Source organism: Equus quagga, chromosome 10 (genome assembly GCF_021613505.1).
Source record: "Equus quagga isolate Etosha38 chromosome 10, UCLA_HA_Equagga_1.0, whole genome shotgun sequence".
Lineage (NCBI taxonomy): Eukaryota > Metazoa > Chordata > Mammalia > Perissodactyla > Equidae > Equus > Equus quagga.
The window spans coordinates 107,641,582-107,662,611 of record NC_060276.1 but is presented as its reverse complement, the minus strand read 5'-3'; the positions used below and the strand labels follow the sequence as shown (position 1 = coordinate 107,662,611).

Below are 21,030 nucleotides of genomic sequence, written 5' to 3'. Positions count from 1 at the left end.
AACCTATTCTACAAAAAAACTTTGCCAAGACTTTGATAGGAATTACATTGAACCTATAGATTAATTTGGGGAGAACTAACATCTTGACCTTGTTGACTCTTCCAACTCATGAACAAGGTATGCCTCTCCATTTATTTAGATCTTCTTTGAATACTTTAATCAACATTTTGTAGTTTCAGCACACACATCCTGTACATGTTTTGTTAGATTTATACCTAAGTATTTCTTTTTTTTTAGGAGTGATTGTAAATGTTATTGTACTTTTAATTATTCCCCGCTAGACTATAGAAATATTAATTTTGTGTGTTAATCTTGTATCCTGTGACCTTGCTGAATTCACTTATCAGTCCCAGGAGTTATTTTCTAGATTCTTGGCATGTTCTACATAGAGAATCATGTCATCAAACAGGGACAGTTTTATTCTTCCTTTCCAATTCATATGCCTTTTATTCCTTTTCTCAACATTGTGCTAGCTAGGACTTCCAGTATGATACTGAATAAGACTGGGGACAGCAGCCATCCTTACCTTGTTCCCATTCTCAGGGAAAAGTATTCAGTCTTTCCCCATTTAGTATGACAGTAACTGTAGGGTTTTTGTAGATGCTCTTTATCAAGCTGGGGAAATTCCCCTCCATTCCTACTTTGCTGAGAGTTTTTATCATGAACAAGTATTGAATTTTGTCAAATGTTTTTTCTGCATCAATTGATATGATTAGGTGATTATTTTTTCTCCCATAGCCTTTGATATGGTGGATTACATTAATTGATTTTCAAATATTGAAGCAGCCTTCCATACCTAGAATAAACCCTACTTGGTCATGGTACATAATTATGTGTTGCTGGATTTGTTTTGCTAATACTTTGTTGAGGATTTTTGTGTCTATGCTCTTGAAAGATATTGGTCTGTAGTTTTTGGTTTTTGTTTTTATTCTTATACTGTCTGTCTGGTTTGGGTATCAGGGTAATACTGGCCTCATAAAATGAATTAGGAGGCACTCCCTCCGCTTCTATTTTCTGGAAGAGATTATGTAGAATTGGTACTAATTCTTCTTTAAATGTTTGGTGGAAATCTCCAGTGAAACCCTCTAGGCTTGGAGATTTCTTTTTTGGAAGCTTTTAAATTATGAATTCAATTTATTTAATAGTTACAGGACTATTAGGATTATCTATCTATTTCATCTTGGGTGAGTTTTGGTGTTTGTGGTTTTCAAGGAATTGGTCCATTTCATCTAAATTGTCCAATGTGTGTGTGTAGAATTGTTTGTAGTATTCTCTTATTTTCTTTTTAATAGCTGTGGGATCTGTAGTGATAGCCTCTGTTTTATTCCTAATATTGCAATTTGTGTCTTCTTTTTTATCTTTGTCAGTCTTCTTAAAGGTTTATCCATTTTACTGATCTTTTTAAAGAACTTTTTCACTGATTTTCTGTTTTTCTGTTTTCAACTTCAATGATTCCTGCTCTTATCCTCACTATTTCCTTTCTTCTGCTTGCTTTTTTTTTTTTTTTTCTTCTCTTTCTAGTTTCTTGAGGTAGAAGCTTGGATTATTGATTTAAGACTTTTCCTCCATTTCAATGTAAACATTTAGTGCTATAAATTTTCCTCTCAGTACAGCTTTAGCTATGTCCCACAGATTTTAATATATTGTCTTTTCATTTCCATCCAGTTTGATGTATTTTTTTAAATTTCCTTTGAGACTTCCTCTTTGACCTATGGATTATTCAGAAGTGTGTTATTTGATTTCCAACTGCTTGGAGATTTTCCTGTTATCTTTAGATCATTTACACTTAAAGCAATTATTGATATATTAGGGCTTAAGTCTGCCATTATTTTTTGTTCTCTTTATTCCCTGTTTATCATTTCTTTTTTCCTATCATTCTTTCCTTTTTCTTGCTTTCCTGTGAGTTACTTGTACATTTCTTAGAATTCCATTTTGATTTATCTATAGTCCTTTTGAGTATATCTCATTGTATAGTTTATTTTTAGTGGTTTTTAGTTTTTTAGTGGTTTTTAGGGTTTTTTTGTTATTACAATGTAAATACATAACATGCAATGTACATACAATATACTTACGTAACATCATAGATTACTGGTATCAATGTTTTCCCTTTTCAAGTGAAGTGTAGAAACCTTACCTCCATTGAGGTCCCTTTATACTCTCCCTACTTTTCAAATATAATTTTCTCATATGTTATTTCTACATATATTGAACACCACATCAGATATTATAACTTATGCTTCAACCATCAAACATAACTTTAAAAGCTAATGAGGCTAAAGACAGCCTATTATACATACCCCTATTTTTACCCATCCATTGGTTTTTTTCTTTTCTGAAGTTCCAAGCCTCCTTCTGGTATCATTTCCTTCCCTGTTTAGAGAACTTTCTTTAGCCATTATTTAAAAGTATTAACAAATTCTCTTAGTTTTTCTTCATCTGAGAATGTTTTTTATTTTCTCTTCATTCCTGAAGGATATTTTCACCAGATGTAGAATTCAGAGTTGACTGTTCTTTTCTTTTAGCACTTGAAAATGCTGTGCACTTCCTTCTGGATTCCATGATTTCATGTGAGAAATCCATTGTCATTCAAATCTTTCTTCCCCTATAGGTAATGTGTGGTTTCTCTCTCCCTGTTTTTTCTTTGTCTTTAGTTTTTAGAAGTTTGATTATGATGTGTTTTGGCAAAAATTTCTTTGGGTTTATCCTGTTTGAGTTTTGCTCAGCTTCTTGATTCTAAAGGTTTATCCTTTTTGCCAGTCTGGGGAGTTTTCAGCCATTAGTTCTTTGAACACTTTTTATTCCCATACTCTTCTCTTCTCCTTCTGGGACTCCAATGATACAAATGTTAGACCTTATGTTATTGTACCATAGGTCTCTGAGGCTCTGTTCATTTTCTTTTCCAGATTATTTTCTATGTGTTGTTCAGATTGGATAAATTTTAATGATCTGTCTTCAAGTTCACTGATTCTTTCCCTGTCATCTCTAATCTGTTAAGCTCATCCAGTGAACTTTTTAATATGATTTTATTTTTCAGTTCTGGCATTTCCGTTTTTTAATCTTTTATTTATTTGCTGAGATGTTTAATTTTTCATTTGTTTCAAGAGTGTTTGTAATTGCTCATTAAAGCATTTTTATGACAGCTGCTTTAAAATCTTTGTCAGATAATGACAACACCTGAGTCTTCTCAGTGTTGGTATCTGTTGATTGCCTTTTCATTTAAGTTGTGATTTTCCTAGTTCTTGGTATGACAAGTGATTTTTTTTTATTGTATCCTGGGCATTTGGGCTGTTATAAGACTCTGGGTCCTATTTAAATTTTAGCAGGCAGTCACCCTACTTACATTAAGCATGCAAGTCCTGGGCTACTTTTGTGGGCTGTGATTCCAATGATAGTTTAGTTTTCAGAGCCCCTGCAGTGCTATTCTTGGCTTCTTCATTTGTGTTACCTAGAGGTCACACTGAAAACCTAGGTGGTATTCCACACTGTAGTTTCTATTCTCAAACTTTTCAGCATGTTAATTCTAGTCAGACTCATTTATGGGTCTGTCAGGAGTTCGCCCAGGACTTCCCACACAGGTTTAATGAATCCCTGTCTCCAGCTCTCTCCTCCCCAAGATCTTCCCCACTCTCTAGTGGGGAGGGTGAGGGAGGCCACTTACCACTGCTGAGCTGAGGGCAGGGAGGGAGAAGTCCAGACTCCCCATTTGGTCTCCACTGACAACATGCCAGCAGATGAGGGGAGAACTGCCATGGTTCACCTGGGGCCACCAAGCAGGGTCCAAAATTCCAGCTTCCCCACTCAGTTTCCACTGACAACCTGCCAGTAGGTAGGGAGAGTACTACCCCAGGCCACTTTCTATCTGTATTTTAAGCCACACACTTAACGGCTTAAAACAACATCCATTTATTATCGCATAGTTCTGTAGGTCAGAAGTCCAGGTAGGTTCACTGGATTTTCTGCTCAGGGTCCCACAAGGCTGATATCAAGATGTCAATCAGGCTGGACTCTTATCTAGAGGCTTGGAAGAATAACCCAGCTCCAAACTCACTCAGGTTGTCAGCAGAATCCAATTCCTTGCAGCAGTAGATCTGAGGTCTCAGTCTCCTTGCTGGCTGCCAGCCAAGGTCTGCTCTCTGCTCCAATAGTTACCCATATCCCTTCTCACGTGACCCTTCTGGCTTCAAAGCAGCAAGTCCTCCTCAAGCTTTGAATCTGACTTCCTTATCTGCCACTAGGCAGAGAAAGTTCTTTGCTTTTAAGGGCTCATGTGGTAAGATTCGGCCCACCTGGATACCTCCATTTTTTTAAAAAAGATTTTATTTTTCCTTTTTCTTCCCAAAGCCCCCCGGCACATAGTTGTATATTTTAGCTGTGGGTCCTTCTAGCTGTGGCATGTGGGACGCCACCTCAACATAGCCTGACAAGCAGTGCCATGTCCGCACCCAGGATCCAAACCGGTGAAACCCTGCGCTGCTGCAGCGGAGCGCACAAACTTAACCACTCGGCCACGGGGCCAGCCCCGGATACCTCCCTTTTTTAAAGTCAACTGTGCCATATAACATTTCACAATTATTGGAATGACAGCTCATCACATTCACAGGTTCCGGAGATTCAGGAGTAGAACCTTGGGGACCATTCCTAGAAATTCTGCCCACCTCACTACCACTGGGTAGAGGGCAGGATGGAGTTCATTATTTAGTCCAGAGGTTAGGCAATTAGAATGTATTAATTCTAATGGGCTCGAATTGAGCATTGTTTACATATTGCTATGTTGTTTGTGTATCTGTAGTAAACTCTTTTTTTGCAATTTCCAGCATGATTATGTTTCCTTATACATTCATATATATATATATATATATATATATATTCATAAAGCTACTTTAGAAATAACATTATAATATTTTCACATGTAGAAGTACAGGTCACAGGCTACCAATCCATGAGTTTGAGAAAAGAGATTAGATTCAAAATGATGACACTTCCTATCAGCACCATCATACAAAAGGAGTGCCCGAGCTTTAGCAAGGAGCAGAATCACCTGAACTTTAAAAAATATTCTAAGGCCTCTATCCCAACTCCCGCCCCCACTCCAAAGGTCTGATGATGCAGCACACCTGGAGCAGGGCCAGGCTGGAGAGCCACTGGTGTGGAGTTGCCTGCAGGAGCCCTGCACTTCCCAAGTTTAAATATTCAGTAACGATCCTAGCAACATCCTAGATGGTTTAGATTTTGATCTGCCAGAAAGCTGGGAGTTGAAACACATGATTTCAAAGTCCCCTTCTAAGCTCAAATTTAATAATCCTGTCATTAAGAAAATAAGACTCCACTATGCATAATCACCAAGACAACTTGGTCAGGAGACTGCTCTCCCTGAGTCACAAGACATCCCCCCACACGCACACTGCAACAGTGACAAAGCCTGAGGAATCTGCCAAATGGTGTGGGCTCTTACTGGTAACACACTTGTCCTTAATTATTCTGGACTGTTCTTAGAGTAACATTTCTCACAAGAGCATCTAACAAGTTCCAGTTGTTAGTTTTATGATTTTATTTTCCGAAAGAAAACTACATGTTTAAAGTTTAAAGAATAATTTGAAGGGTCAGCCCCATGGTCGAGTGGTTAAGTTTGGTGCACTCTGTTTTGGCAGCCCAGGTTCGGTTGCTGGGTGTGGACCTACACCACTCATCAGTGGCCATACTGTGGCAGCAACCCACATACAAAATAGAGGAAGACTGGCACAGATGTTAGCTCACGGCCATTCTTCCTCAAGCAAAAAGAAGATTGACACAGATGTTAGCCAGGGTGAATCCTCCTCAGCAAAAAAAAAGAAGAAGAAGAAGAATTTGAGCTGGAATTGATTGCTTTCAAGGGCCCCATGGATGTGAAACAACTGTATTACTTACCATTGATAGAAAAGACAGTCAAGCTCCTTCTGAAAAGTATACCCTGAACATTGCAAAATAACAAGTGTCCTATTTCTCAAAAAAAAAGAAAAATCGAAAGGAACTTGAAATCAACAATTCAAAGAGACTTATGCACCCCTATGTTCACTGCAGCATTACTCACAATAGCCAAGACATGAAAGCAACCCAAGTGCCCATCAACTGATGACCGGATAAAGAAGATGTGGTATATATATACAATGGGATACTACTCAGCCATAAAAAAGACAAAATTATCCCACTTGCAACAACATGGACAGACCTTGAGGATATTATATTAAATGAGACAAGTCAGAGAGAAAGACACACACCGCATGATTTCACTCATATGTGGAAAATAAACAAACACATGGACAAAGAGATCAGACTAGTGGTTACCAGAGGGGAAGGGGGCTGGGGGGTAGGTGTAAGGGGTAAAGAGGCACATATATATGATGACGGACAGATAATAATGTACAACTGAAATTTCACAATGTTATAAGTTATTATGACCTCAAATAAATAAATAAAATAAAAAGTAACAAGTATCCTTACAAATTAGTAAAGGGAAATATTTTCCCTAATTGCCTTACTTTCATAATTTGTAGGAAAAACAGCACAAGGCCATAAATCCAGGCAAAGGTCGCTCTTTTGAGTTGAAATAGCTGATTTCTGAAGAGAATCCTTCAAAATTCAGAAAATAAGTTAACAATCATGATTCTGAATATAGAATAGCAACCTGGAAAGCTCTCCCTCATGCCACTTGTTGAGGTAAATTTGTGATTCTTTCTTAAACAAGAATAGCAAAGTAACTATGAGCTTTCTCTCAGAGTGGTGCAAATATGCAAAATCCTGCCTGGATACTTGGGAAGGCATAATGCAGCGGGCAACGATGGTGAGGGGCTTAATTGCATCAGGATAATTCGGACACCCGGATTATGCTGTCTGCTTGAGCTCAGATTCTAGAGCCGCTCAGCCCGGGTTCCACTGCTCTCTCTGCTCCTCACTAGCTCATGTGACCATGGGTAAATCTTTTAACTTTCAGATGCCTCAGTTACCTCTTCTGAAAAATAGGCATGATAAAAAAATAGTACCTTTGCCATAGGGTGGCATAAGGATCGAATGAGATGAAGCATGTGAATGGCTGGCGTCCTCCCTGCCTGGCATACAGTAAGTACTCAACAAATTTTAGTCATTGTACACAGACAGACACAGGTAGGTTATATACACAATGCCAGGCAGCCAGTGAGCCTGGAATAGAAGGGAGCCATTATTATTCCATAAAGTAACACAGCAATCAGGGCCGAAAGATAACTGCAGGTTCATTTAGCATGTTGTAACAGAGTTGCCTGATGAATCCAGTCGAAACCTTCTTGAGTAGCATTTTAATCAGGAACAACTTTGCAGAACAGTGTCTAACACACGCTCTCCAGAGTACAGAACGACCAAAGGCCAGCCTTCAGGAGTGAAAACTGTCATCCCGTGGAAGAAGTTACATTTGTGACAATACAACATTCCATGTAACACGTCTCATTTGTGCTTCTAGCCTCTGGTGCCCAGCACGTAGCAGATCCCCAGTAATTGCTCCCTCGGCCAGTAGAGCCAGCCCCCACACACCCAAGCACATCCCGACTAGGTGTTGTGAGCCAGAAGACGCTCTGCACATTGTACAACACTCCTGGAAAAAAATTCCTGCTCCCTTTCCTAGAGAGACAAGTAGCTTGAAAACAATACTTCAGATAATTCACAAAACTAATGGCCCTCGGGTTGAGAGTTCGAAAAAAGTGAAATTTGATCGAAGAGATCCACTTCAGGGTCTCTGAATACAGAATAGCAACCTGGAAATCTCCACCTTACGCCAGTTGTTCAAGTAAATTTGTGATTCTTTCTTAAATCAAGAACAGCAAAGTAATTGTGAGCTTTATCTCAAAGAGGTGCAAATATGCAGTCCTGACCTTTCACCCCACTGATTAAAAAACAACCGTATTCACCAACCGCTTTATATAAAAACAAAAAAGCCTCTGGATATGCCAAAGAGAGATCTAAGACACCCAGCAAGCGAAAGCTGAGGCACTGAGAAACTAAGCTGAGAACTGTTAACACTCAGCAGAAGACATGCAAGCTCAAATAACACAACTCCGCCTTCAGCCACGGGGCCTGCAGCGTGTAAAACGTCCTTGTAACTCACACGTACAGCAACAGGCAGAGAACAGCTCACTTCCTCACAGACAGTGTCAGATCAATCTAAAGATCAACAGGCATATTCTTTTAACCCCTACCGCAGCTTCCTGCTTTCTACACATCTATTTGTGAGTAACAAGATGTCGAGGGCCTGGGTCCCACTCCACTTCACCAAAGGACCCCCTCCCAAGGCAGGCAGACTTGTGGGTGGCAGCCCAACCTATAGTTTCAAGGCTTTTTCTTTTAAAAATCTCTTTGGCTGGCCATTAAAAAAAAATGTCTATCTGTGGATACATGTCAGGAGCACCCAGAAAAAGGCTACTTATAAATCCTTTGCTGAACTAAAATAAAGCCCACTGTCGTCTGGGTCTGAGGGTAAGGTTCTGAAAGGAAGACACCAGTAACTAAATCCAACATGGGGAGAACGAGCGCCTATGAAAGAGCCCACACCTGCCTTTCTTAGCTGGCTGTCTTTCTGCTTTATGTGGCAGTTTCAGGTCCCAGGAAAGCAGCCCTGTTCTTTTTAAAATAAACGACTTTGAGGATTTCATCCTAGTATCTCCTATTATTGTACCGCCATATTATGGTCTACTGTGGTCTGTTCAGAAAAAATATCCCAAACTTGGAAACGAGGCAACAAATGATGATCCTGTGACCTTTTAATGTCATGCTGATGCATTTTCTAACAAGCCCCCCAAGGAGGGTCATCTGATTCTCTCTGGAAAGGTAACTTGATTTAACTAACATTTTACTAGGACATTTTACAACCCTATAAAAGTCAGGATAACATGTAGAAAAATGATAAGGTATGCTACTTTCCTTTTTTCTTTTCTGGTAGAGATGATAACCCCAGAGGTTAAGACTTTATTGTCCTCTAAGACATGAACCCCTTCTGAATCTAGCAATCTTCTTTGAACATTCCCCTTTCTGCTGGCGTTCTAGTCAGTTTCTCACATCCTCACTGAATCAGTTTTGTTATTCTGCTAGTTCCCTCATTAAATGAGTTCAATAAAACTTTGACACATGCTCTCTATTTGTATGTTTTTCACAATTTAAGAAGGAGTTGTTGATAGTTCTTGGGCCCCACCATCAAATGGTCCCTGGGAGATTGAGTTTGGGCTTCAGGACTCCTCAGCTCTCACACCCATAGGACAGCTATGCAAAGACAATGAGATGCAGGCTGATGAGCTCAGTCGCTAGTGTGGCACGAACGAGGCTCAGCACAGGTGCAACACCTCCCTCCCAACCATAGAACCCACAGCTTTAAACAGAGAAAAACAGATACGTGGAAAGTGAGCAAGAGCAGCAATTCCACGCCTCCATGTATATCTACAAGAGAAATGAGCGCCTACGTCCATAAGACTTCCACAAGAATGTTCAGAGCCTTTACTCATAAAATACCTGGACTGGAAACAACTCTAATGTCCACCTAGAGGAGAATGGATAAGCAAATAACGGTATATTCACAAAGTGGGATACAACATTCTGTTGTGCAAAATAAGCCATAAATAAAAGAGCACATGTTGCATGATTCCATTTATATGAAATTCAAGTCCAAGCAAAATTAATCTATGATGATAGATTACCTATGGGAAAGGGAATGATTGGGAAAAGGCATGATAGAACTTTCTGGAGGCATAGAAATAGGATTGATCTGGATGATGGTTACAGAGATGCACATTTATGTAAAAAAATATCAAGCTGTACAATTATGACTTCAGCATTTCACTCTACGTAAATTTCACCTGAAAAATGAATAAATTTTTTAAAGAGGAAGGATAAAGAAAAATGCATTCTAAAAGAAGTGAGTGGGGAGAAAGGTAGGGAGAAGAAAGGGAAAAGGGATTTTAAAAGAGTCTTCTTCCATATGTACAGTAAATAAATTAAATAAGAACTAACCAAATAAAAGAAAAAAAAGGACAAACCCAAAAGGACAAACCCAAAAGGCCATGAGGCCTAGTTGGGCACATTTATGTGCACCAGTAAATCTCAGCCCAAGAGCTGGCAAAGCCCAAGCTTCTTCTTAACAATGGAGTAGCCAGAATGGCTGGCATTTTCTTTTGAGAAATTGAGACAATACAGAGTTGAGGGTGGATACTGCATCCTAACACCTTGGGGGACCATGCTCAACTGGGACACTGATTAAGGATCTGACATATGAATCAAGAAAATGCTTAAGGTAAGCTCTCTGACAATGGTAAGATTGGCAGAAAGGCACACAAATAAACCACGGGATGCCACAAAATTACCCAACTCAATCTGGGGACAATTACTCTAAAGCTAAATAAGGCATATGTAAACCCACTTCTAAAATTGCAAACTTATGCCAATATGATTATTGTTACTTAAAGATATATTTTCAGCTTCTAGAACTCTCTATAGAAGTTTGCATTATTGTTGAACTCCACTGCATCCACCTACTGGATTTTCAATAATAGGCCTAAAACATTCCCAGTGGGTGAAGACTTGAAAATAGACTCAGTCATCTGAAAGAACAGAAGTTTCTTTTCCTGCCAAATGTGACAGCCACAGTAGTGCAGCCCTGGCCATTCCTGCCACATCCTTTCTGGCCTGGGTGGAATGAGCAGCTCCCAAGAGCATGGCTTCCCCTCACTGGAAGTGCTCAAGCAAGGTGAGATGACAAGTAATTAGGCAAGAGCAGAGGCACTCAGGCCAGGAGAGAGGGTCCCTTTCTTGATGGAACATAGACAGCAGCACACTCAGTAGGTGGCCGGCCATGTGCTAAGTGATTTCCAGGCACTGTCTCCTTTAATCCTTAGAGTGGCCCGATGAGGTAGTCGGGCTTAAAAAATGAAACAGATGGCACACTCAAATTAGGTAATCTGAGGCGAGATTAATAAAGAGACCTTTACAAAGTGGGTAAGGTACAGAGAAACTCCGAGGCAGGAGCCTGGGGTTAGAAACAAGGGAGCCCCAGGCCCTCAGGGATGAGGGGAAAGGAATGTGGAGGAAGGGGACTTGATGGGAACAGCCACTGTCTGGCCGAGGGTCACAGCCAGCCTGAGGCAACCACAAGGCAGGGAACCAGCAGGATAACCCCTGACCTGGCTTGTCTCCCTAGCTCCCTGCCATCTCCTGCCAGCAGTCCTTTTGAGTCAAAGTCCAGGGGAGCCATGGAGGAGGAGGCCCCTGTGGTGGCCCACACTGGCCCAGCCCAAGGCCAAGCAGATGGAGAGGGTGGAGGGGGGCCCTGGCAGGCGGCTGGGACCACACCACCCCCCATTTCACAGTGAGGAGCTGCTCCATTCCCCAGAGCTGGGGCAAGCCTGCCTGGGCTCTTCCTGCACTGTGCTTCCCTGTCCTGGTGCCCACCACCCTCCACAAATGCTTACAGCGGCCTCAAGCCCTGAGCAAAGTCCAACTCAGAAGTTCTCTGAGTCCACGGATTTGTGGTTTGGAATGAGAGAGTACTAAGCCAACAGGACACATTAAAGGCTTTCAAAATAGGGCCTACCATCAAAACTGGAGCCAACACTGTAGTCCCTTCTCCTTCCCAGGGTTGTCCTCTCTCTTTCCCACAGTCTTCTCTTTCCCACAATCCTCCCTTCCTTCCCAGGGTCCTCCTCTCTCTTTTCTACAGTCCTTCTCTCTTTCCCACAGTCCTTCACTCCTTCCCGGGGTCCTCTTCTCTCTTTCCCATGGTCTTCCTCACCCATTCCTTCCTCCTTTGTCTTCACTCCAACCTTTGCCCCTTTTATCTGGAAAAACCCTCCTTCTGACTCAGAATTTGACTCAATTTCAAGGACGGTCCTTGTCCCAAAATAGGGGTTTTTGTTTAGAAGGGCAAAAGAATTCACCACTGTTTACCCACCAGAGTCAATCCACGATGGCCCAGATGTAATGCTTTCCTACTCTTAAAATGAGAGAGAGTTGCTAGGGTCAACTTGTAATCCACGAAAAGAAAGTCTCTACTCCCACAACTATTTACAGAAAGCCAGGTTTATCAGCATGTCACCAACAAAATCCTCCCCAGCTTTCTGCAAACCAAAAGGAAAAGAACTAAAGAAATGTTAGCAGGATTGCTGTGAGGCAAGATCCTGAAGAAAGATGAAACTGGGTTCCTGTGTGTTTTGCCGCTAAACCTGGGTTGGGGGGAGGGGGGGGGGTGGGGAGTGGTATCCAGGTCAAGGGCCCAGGGGTTGGAAGCCTGGAGCACATCACCGTTTTTCATCAACAACCACTTTTCATCAAACCCTCCCATGTAGCCCTTGAGGCTCTTTGAGGGGGCCACCTGCTTCTCTGGGCCCAGCATTTCACACACCACCTGCCTCCGCAGCCGCAGTCTTAGGCATGGTCTGGTACCACCGAAACTACAGCAGGGGCCCTGGGGATTTCTGCACACAGCCCTTCCTCCTGAGAACAATCCTGTCTTCTCCAGTGTTGGATGGGAAGTTTTCGGCACAGGGACTTCTACACCTACTCGGTATTCCCCCCAGGGAACAGCCTCCAGCGGATCCCTTTTCACCCAATTCCAACTATTATTTACAACTGTGCAGTGTGTAATTTCTTAACATGAATGAGCTGCATTTTTGTAATTAACCCCTAGATGACTTCTTAAAGGGCATAATTTTTAAAACTTTACTGAAAAAAAAATAGATTTTATTCAATGCTTCATGGCCATAAAGGAGGAAAGGAAAATAATAACTGCTCCATTGAAAGAGCAATATGAAAACAAAGGTGGAAAACATAGCATAGTTAGAATTCTGCATTTAGTTCGATTACTACTTGACTTATGAGTTTCACCTCCATTTTGAATGGAATGGAAAAGGGGAAAATTCTTTTAAACTATCAAAGCAAATAAACCAGTACAGAAATAAAACAATTTAACAAGCTTTATATTTTTCCAGCATTTTCTAAGTGATACACAGTTTGGAAAGAGAACACTCTGGGCCTTAAGAAAGTGATTTCAAAACAAGTATACCCAGACATCAAGGGCAAAGCTATCCATGTTTTTCCTGACAGCACCCAGGAGGTGAAGCCCTCAACTCATCCCTGTAAGAGAGTTCCAGGAAATTCTCCTCAAGTGTCCCCACAGCTTTGGTCAGTAGAACCCACCCAGGAGACAGGAAAAGGGTTTCGCTTTGTACTCACTCTTACAAAGTTGTCAGGGAACAAACCTCTCCGGCCGTTGATCTGGCCCTCCCACCAACCTCCATCCTCCTTCCTGATGTTGGTGATGATTTCACCCACACTGATCGTCAGCTCATCGTCGTGCTGGGCCTGGTAGTCAAACTCCACTATGGCCTCCACTGGAAGGAACAGAAACAAAAAAAGAGCACCTCAGATCAGATGTTGGAGAAGTCTGGGGCCCAGCAGTCCTAGAAGGTCAGTAAAGTCATGTGAAAGGGATTTCCCCTCTACCAATACTTAAAATAACTGGGCCACACACAGCAACCCAATTTTGGTTAACCTGAAGCCTGTAGCACAGAAACCACAAAGAGCTAGTCCGTAGTCAGGCACAGGCAGAGTGGCTTACGGGTCTCAGGGCCATCAGGGGCTTCAGAGGGGAAACCGCATCATAACAGATGGCCAAAGATGTTTGTTCCCGCCCACAGAGGGAGCCCAGCATCATTTCCCCAAGTGCAGAGACAGCAGGTGACAGGCGCAAGTTTGTCTCTTGGGTGTGCCCCCTCCCTCACCAAGGCCAACTGTGTGATGCTAACCTCTCTGGACCTCAGTTGTGCAAAATGTGGGCAACAGTAATTGCCACCCTACAGAGATAACACCCATCTCTCAGCAATGACGCATGTAAAGACAGCTGATACAGAGGCCCTGCTGGCCAAACCAATGTCTCAGACTGCTTACATCTGCAGGCACAAGTGCCCTCTCAGCAGATGGCTTCCTAGCAGCAACACCATTTTAAATTGGTCTCCCAGTCTATGGTGATTTTCTATACTTGGTAATGGGTGGAGGCAAGGGCTGAGGCAGACAGGTCTTCTTGTTGACAAAGTGCCAACGCAAATTAGCAGAGCTAACCAATCTAGAGACTGGTTAACTTATCCATAGAAGGGTTACACAATTTATCTAGACTTTGGGCCTCACCTCACACCCACCTCAATCAATCTCCTGTCATTTTCCTTTTTTATCTACAGCTTAATATGAATGAATGAATGAACAGCAAATGAACAAACACAAGGGTAGTGAAAATTAGGTGAAACCACAGTGGTGAATTAGCAACTTAGAAATTATGGTAAAATAGAGGGAGAGGAAAAGTTAAATGAGCTCTACAAGGAGTGCCTAGTCAAAAATGAACTCAAAATGGATCACAGACCTAAATCTAAGGGCTAAAACTGTAAAACTTTTATAAGAAAGTGCTAGGAGAAAATCTTAGTGATCTTGGGTTTGGCAAAGATTTCTTCAATAGGAGACCAAAAAGCACAAATGACTTTTAAAAATTCAGTAAATTGGGGTAGGTTTTCCAGGAAAAAGGTTGGTAGGTGGATGGGCCCTCTGTCAAATGGGCTTTGCATATCCATTAGGGATAAACTCTCAAAGTGCTTCCAGGTCAGAAGACCCTATCCATGCAGACCAGCGTGCTCATCCCGGCCACTCATGTCAGCTAAACCAGACAATTCACAAGCAACTCCAAGTGGAATTGCCCTCCCCAGATCATTTTTTTCATTCCAGAATTAGCTGGCTGACTCTGCTGTCATACACCTGGCCAGGATGAAGTGGAGTTGTGAACCATTCTCATCACTTATCAACAGAAAGGAGGAGCATAAGAACATAAACAAGGCAACCCTTCCAGATTCCTCCTGGTTCCTGACAAGTTCCAAAGGCAGAAACACTCCAATTTTCCTGTATCATGCTCTGCTCCCCAGTAGTTGAAACGAGCCATCATAACAATTGGAATCAGGTCAATTAAAAAACAGCTTTCTTCAAATGACCTAGACATGGATTTATTGAGGCTTTGCTATGGGAACTGAGATGATGGTAACCACTGATTATGTGCCACTTTTCCTGCATTATCTCATTTAATCCTCACAACACGATGAAGCCCATATTCCCAATTAAAGAACCTGAAGCTCAGCAAAGCAGTTAAGCTTATTTTCTGAGCCAGTGCCATCCAAAGTGGATGCGCTCACTTCAGGAATTAGTTGACATGATGAGAAAATATTAGAACATCTATTCATTTTATTGTAACTTAAAAAGAAGAGAAAAATGCAACTTCTCTAATAGTTAATTTGCAGAATGACACTGGCTCCTTCATCCAGCCTCTAGGGCGGGCGGTCAGGGGTGCTCCAAGGGCAGGGAGCAGCCTGAGGGACAGCATGCTCCGCGACAAGGATGGCTGCCAGAGCCAGCACCAGCTTTCAGCTCCACGGGGTGCCCTGCAGTTCCGAGAGGTCTCTTGGTAAAGTCTCTTTATGGCTATTACACCCTTTTAACTAAAATGACCTTTACTAAATGGATGAGAGGTTTGAAAAGATGTGTGTAAAGAAAGTAGGGGTTATAGACAATGCTCTACACACGACCTAGTAAACAAGAAAATGGCAGAGCTGCCATGTCAGCTCCTGGTGGGACTTCTTTGCCAGCCACGTTGGGAGGTGAACACAAGGACAAGCCAATCAGATCTTACAGGGAGATAACCCAAAACCTCTAAACTATCAAGATCATTTGTAATATGGGCTTTCTTCCACCCTCGATATAGGTGTAAATTACCTAATTATAATCTGGAACTATTGGGATTAACAAGATATTTAAAACTACGTACCTGAACCTTGAAGACATGTCTTCATTTTTCAACAACGTCTAAAGTCATAAAATACTCAATTTTATGTTTTCCAAAAGTTCATTAAACCTAACGGTAAATATTTAGAAGCTTCTTTTGGGTTTTCTCAATCAACTAGTACAGTAATATATGCATATAATCTATAAATAAGTATATATATGGAGATAGGCATAATTTCTTTTTATTAATTTTTTTCCAAAAGGAGTTAATTTTATTCTTAGAGAGGAGTTGATGTATTCAGACGATAATGTCAGAGCTAGTTTGGCCCTTTGCATCAAAGCCCCTCAAATTCAATAGAAAACAAAAACTGAGGCTCAGAGAGAGAAAGCTATTGGCCCAAGATCACCCAGCAAGTTGGGGGCAAAGCTGAGACTAGAACTGACTCCCAGGCCAGTGTTCTCTCCACAACACTCAAGTATTTTTTTCAAGGAAAGAAAAGGCTTTGAACCCTGACCTAGGCTCCCCAAGGCTGATCCCAGTTTAGCACTTGGAGGTGAAAGCTCATAGCTTTTCTGATAGGGACAGAAAATTGCAGTAGGTGGAAGTGCAGGGAAGCAGCACATGGGGCCCACCTAGGGGAGAGGGAGGGAGGACAGGAAGGCTGCTAAGGAAGAATCTGGTCAAGGGTCCATCTTGACACTGAACTTGAACCCTGTGTACTTTGAGGGCCTCAGAACCCCACCAACTTCCAGAACACAACTTTGGCCTCATTTTCTCTGTTCTCTGTGTGGGCTTTACCAAGGTGAAGCTTGAAGAGGACAAAGAAATCTCCTTCAAGAAAACGGTCGCTAGGAAATAAACAGCTGCTGCCTGTCGTCGCAAACCGGAGAGAAGGGCGTCCTGGTTTTACTTCAATCCCCTTCCTCCACTGGGTCCAAGGACACACCTTAATTGGTGCCTGCTATGAGTAAGGCTGGGGATTAGGGATGGGGGACTGCATAACTTTCGAGTCTTCCCGATATCCTATTGAGCTGGTCTTTCCTGATTTACCCTTGCTTTAAACTTCCAGACACTTGAGTCATCCCATGTACCCTGCCTGCCTTCTGGCCCCGCTGGGCCCTGGCTGCCTTGCATCACCTTCCCGGCTCCCCTACCCCCAGGCCTCCCTGGGCCCTGGCACTGGGGCAATTCCATGCTGCGGTGGCTGCGCGTGCGTCTCGTCCTCCCAGGGAGCTCTAAATGCCTTCTGGGTATAGATCACCTTAGTTCTGTTGTGGCCCCCTCTGCGTGTCCCTGGCATATAGTAGGTGCTCAATAAAGCCTTGATACGCCAACTGTTCCTCAGCTTTCATTTCAGGGCTACTAAAATTCTAAGTGTCAGTCACATTTTTGCAAATTGAGTCAGATTCTTCAGTGCACTAAGGGAGCTTGCTATTTAAAGGATCCTGTGGTTAATTCTTTTGTAACGTGAATAATCACTTCCTGCTTTACCTTTCCCGTCAAGATGAATTTTTACATATCAGGTTTCTCTAAGAGGAGGAAACCTATGTATGGCTTTCTTAAGAGCTCATAAAACATGAGGCCGTGTCTCTCCTACCCACTCTAAGGGCTCTTTCCTGTGTCCCCTGTCAGCCTCTGAAAGGTTCAGGACTTTGCTGTACACAACACTATCACTCGATATATGCTTCTCGAGTACTTGAAGGGTGCCCAGTCTGAGCTGAGATGTGCTATAAAATACACAGCAAATGTAAAGGCTTATTAGGAAAAAAAGAATGTAAAATATCTGATTAATTTTTCTATTGATTGCATGTTGAAATGATAATATTGTAGATATGCTGGGTTACATAAATATTCAACTTAATTTCACTTGCTTCTTTTTATTTTATGAACGTGACTAGTAGAACACTTAAAATTACATATGTGGCTTGTACTATATTTCTATTGGACAGAGATGGTTTAGGATAATACTTGGCAGACAGGAGAACAAGAGCTCACATTGCACACAGTCAAAATATTCACAAGAGGGGCCTGGCCCAGTGGCGTAGTGGTTAAGTTCACGTGCTCCATTTCGGTGGCCTCGCGTTCGCAGGTTCAGATCCCACATGCGGACATAAACACTGCTCACCAAGCCATGCTGTAGCAGTGTCCCACATACAAAACAGAGGAAGGCTGTCACAGATGTTAGCTCAGGGCCAATCTTCCTTAAGCAAAAAGAGGAAGATTGGCAACAGATGTTAGCTCAGAGTCATCCTTCCTCACCAAAAAGAAAAAAAAAAATTCACAAAAGCCCATAAGAAAGTCTGTGGCCCCCAAACCCATTTCCTCGCCTTCAGGAAGCTGCAGGAAGCTGCAGCAAGGAGAAAACATTATCTAAGATTTTTTCTAATGGTACCCTTTGGGAAACTACCTCTGGGCATGAGCACAAAATTAAAACATTAAGTTAAATAAAATATATCAGAGGTGTAATTAGGGCAACAGTAAACAAAATCCCATATTTAAGACACCATAAATTACAAAACTTAAGAACATCTCCCTGTCAGAAAAATACCACCCTCCAGCTGCCTGCTGTGCCAAAAGCCAGCCTCCACAAGTTCGCTACATCTTCTGTTGCTGCAAAAGCCAAAGAAGCTACAGTTAACAGTGTGTACAAAAAGAGAGAGCCAGAGGAGATAAGAGATCTGCTTCGAAATGGGAAACGCTTAACCTCCCCATCTCCGCCTTCAAACTTGCTGGGATGTCTCCTCCCTCAAAAGATGAAATAGGTGGTTTTTAACTGTGGGTTGGCTAAGCCAGCTGCCAAGCAGCGTCTCACGGCAAACTTCTCACGGTAGTGGTGGCGTTTCAGAGGCCAAGATCTGTGACCCAGCCCCTCCCTATCTCTGTGCACTGAACTTCCTCCCTCCTGGCGCTCACCACCCCGCAAGTTCACGGTGGCTCACCCCAGTCAGACTGCAAGCTCCATCTGGGAAAAACCCTTATCTTTTTCAGGATCCTACCTCCTTTGTCTAGCATCATGTCCGGCTCAATAAACATTTGAATAAACCAGAAAGCATGAAGGTGAATGAAGGTTTCCAATTAATTTCCTTCATCTATATATACATATAGATGATGCCAAAAACCTCTCAATGCAGTTTTAAGCTTTAAGAATTTCAGAAGTAGAAATGTCACAAATTCAAATTACTTTTATGCTTATTTCATTTTGTGCATTTGAAAGAATAAATTTTTCGTGTTAATGTTTTGTTTCAGTCCTCTGATTGAAGATAGCATGTAAAATCAAGAAGTAATTTTTCACCAAAAAAGATCACAACTGCTGATCATTAGAGATAGAAAGAACTTTAGTTATCATCTCGTCAAATCCTTTTCTTATTTTTACAGATGAGGAAGTGAGGCCTGGAAGGTTCCATGACTGAGGCTTAGAGAGACTGAGAGCTAACTAATGGCAGCATCAAGACAAGGCCTAAGTTCCCCCAAATTACAGCCCAGGTGATAGAAGGGAAAACCTAAAGTGAAAAAAAGGAGGGAAAATTGAGACCAGAGACATACAGACTTCCACGCCATTGGGGTATTTTTTCTTTCTTTCACATATAGCATAGTTTCCAGAATATCCAGAAAATATTACACCAGTCAGGAACACATAAGAACCTATGTGCAAATCTAAAGAGACAGAAAACAGATCAGTGGTTGTCCAGGGCTGGGGGTGGGAACAGGGACTGTCTGTAAATGGATATGAGAGATCTTGGGGGGGGGGGACGGAAATGTTCTAAAATTAATTCTGGTGAGAGTTTCACAATGCTATGAATTTACTAAAATCATTGAACTGTACATTTCAAATGGGTAGAATTTTACACCTCAAAATAGCTTTTAAAAATAAAAAGTCCATGTGATGTATATTTTGGAATTTATGATTGTAGATATTTGCTCATCAAGGTGGTTGACTGTGTTTGTGTCCCAGTGAGAGATCTTTCCCCCTTCAGGAAGGGAAGGCCATCTGAGGGAGCTTCCCCTCTCCCCTGAGGAAAGTCTGATGGGACTGTCCATCAGCATGCCTGGCCCTCTGCCAGCACAGGACTCAACTATGTCTCACAGCAGCGGATATGAAGAAGACTGGAAATGGCTGCAGCAGATCCCCCAGCAAGGTTCCCAGAAAAGATGGGGATCCCCGAGGCTGCCTGGTTGACCTCTTCCCCAAAACTGATCCTCCAGCTTTTCCTTCCATCCTGTGAACCAGCCCACAGCCTTCCAGGAAATCGTCTTCTCCACTGTTGCTTGCAACCAGGAACCCTAATGGATACACTCATGTACCAACTGTTTAAAAAACAGACTCTTCTCTACAAAGTCTGCACAAGGCCCAGATCTCACCATCCCATGCTTTCCCAGTAGTGTCAGGGCAAAGGGTTTGAGGACCTGAACTTCCCAGGTCAGGGCCACAGGCACTGCGGGGACCTCCAAGTCCAACAAAGCTGGCCTTTACAACAGGCACATTTTCCTTTGGTGTCTTCATGAACATACCACTAAGGGGCACCAGGCCAACAAGGGAGTTATTCCTAAGGCCTGAAACTGTTAGAAACTGAACATCAGCTTCCCCAAGGAAGACAGGCTCAGAACACAGACCCCAGTGAGCAAAGAGCCACGGGGCCTGAACTCTCTCGCTGGGCAGCAGGCAGCGAACTGCTGGCAGGGACGACTTCCTGCAGGTTAGACAATGTCTGTAGTGGGCCCAGTAGTAGCTCCCAGAACTGGGCATCAGTAGGGAAAGGGAAAAGAGATAAGTCAAGAAAGAAGAAAAAGAAACCCAGCTGTGAGAGGGAAGGCAGCCACCACTGACTGCCTTAGACAGCACTAAGGACACTCCTGTCACACTGCTTCCTAGGACAGCCCAAGGAACCCGGGCCTCCCAGCCCATCTCTCCCCTCTTGTCGCCTCTATCTAAGTGTCTATACAGAGGATATGAGGTGTAGGAAAAAGAACACAGGCTTTGAAGTCCAGTAGGCCTGGGAGTGAATTCTAGCTTAGACATTTACTAGCTGTGTGACATGGGGGCAGATACCTTGCTTGAATTCATTTTCTTTGTGCTTAAAATTGGGAGATGATATACCCAATGGGTTGTTGCAAGAATGAGGGACAATACCTGTAAATTCCTGTACATAGAAGCTACTCCATAAATGACAGCCACTGGTCTTACAGGCTTTATCATGCTGTGCTGTGAAGGTTTCCCCACGCATGTCCTCCCTATC

General features: G+C 42.5%; 1 protein-coding gene across 1 annotated transcript in view; it reads right to left on the bottom strand.

Annotated features, from left to right (window-relative positions):
- SH3KBP1 (SH3 domain containing kinase binding protein 1) overlaps window positions 1–21,030 on the bottom strand; it is a 313,922-nt gene that overhangs the window by 254,459 nt on the left and 38,433 nt on the right. Inside the window, exon 2 of the mRNA XM_046673657.1 lies at window positions 13,216–13,373. Coding sequence (XP_046529613.1) covers window positions 13,216–13,373 — 158 coding nt within the window. The remainder of the gene's footprint in view (window positions 1–13,215; window positions 13,374–21,030) is intronic.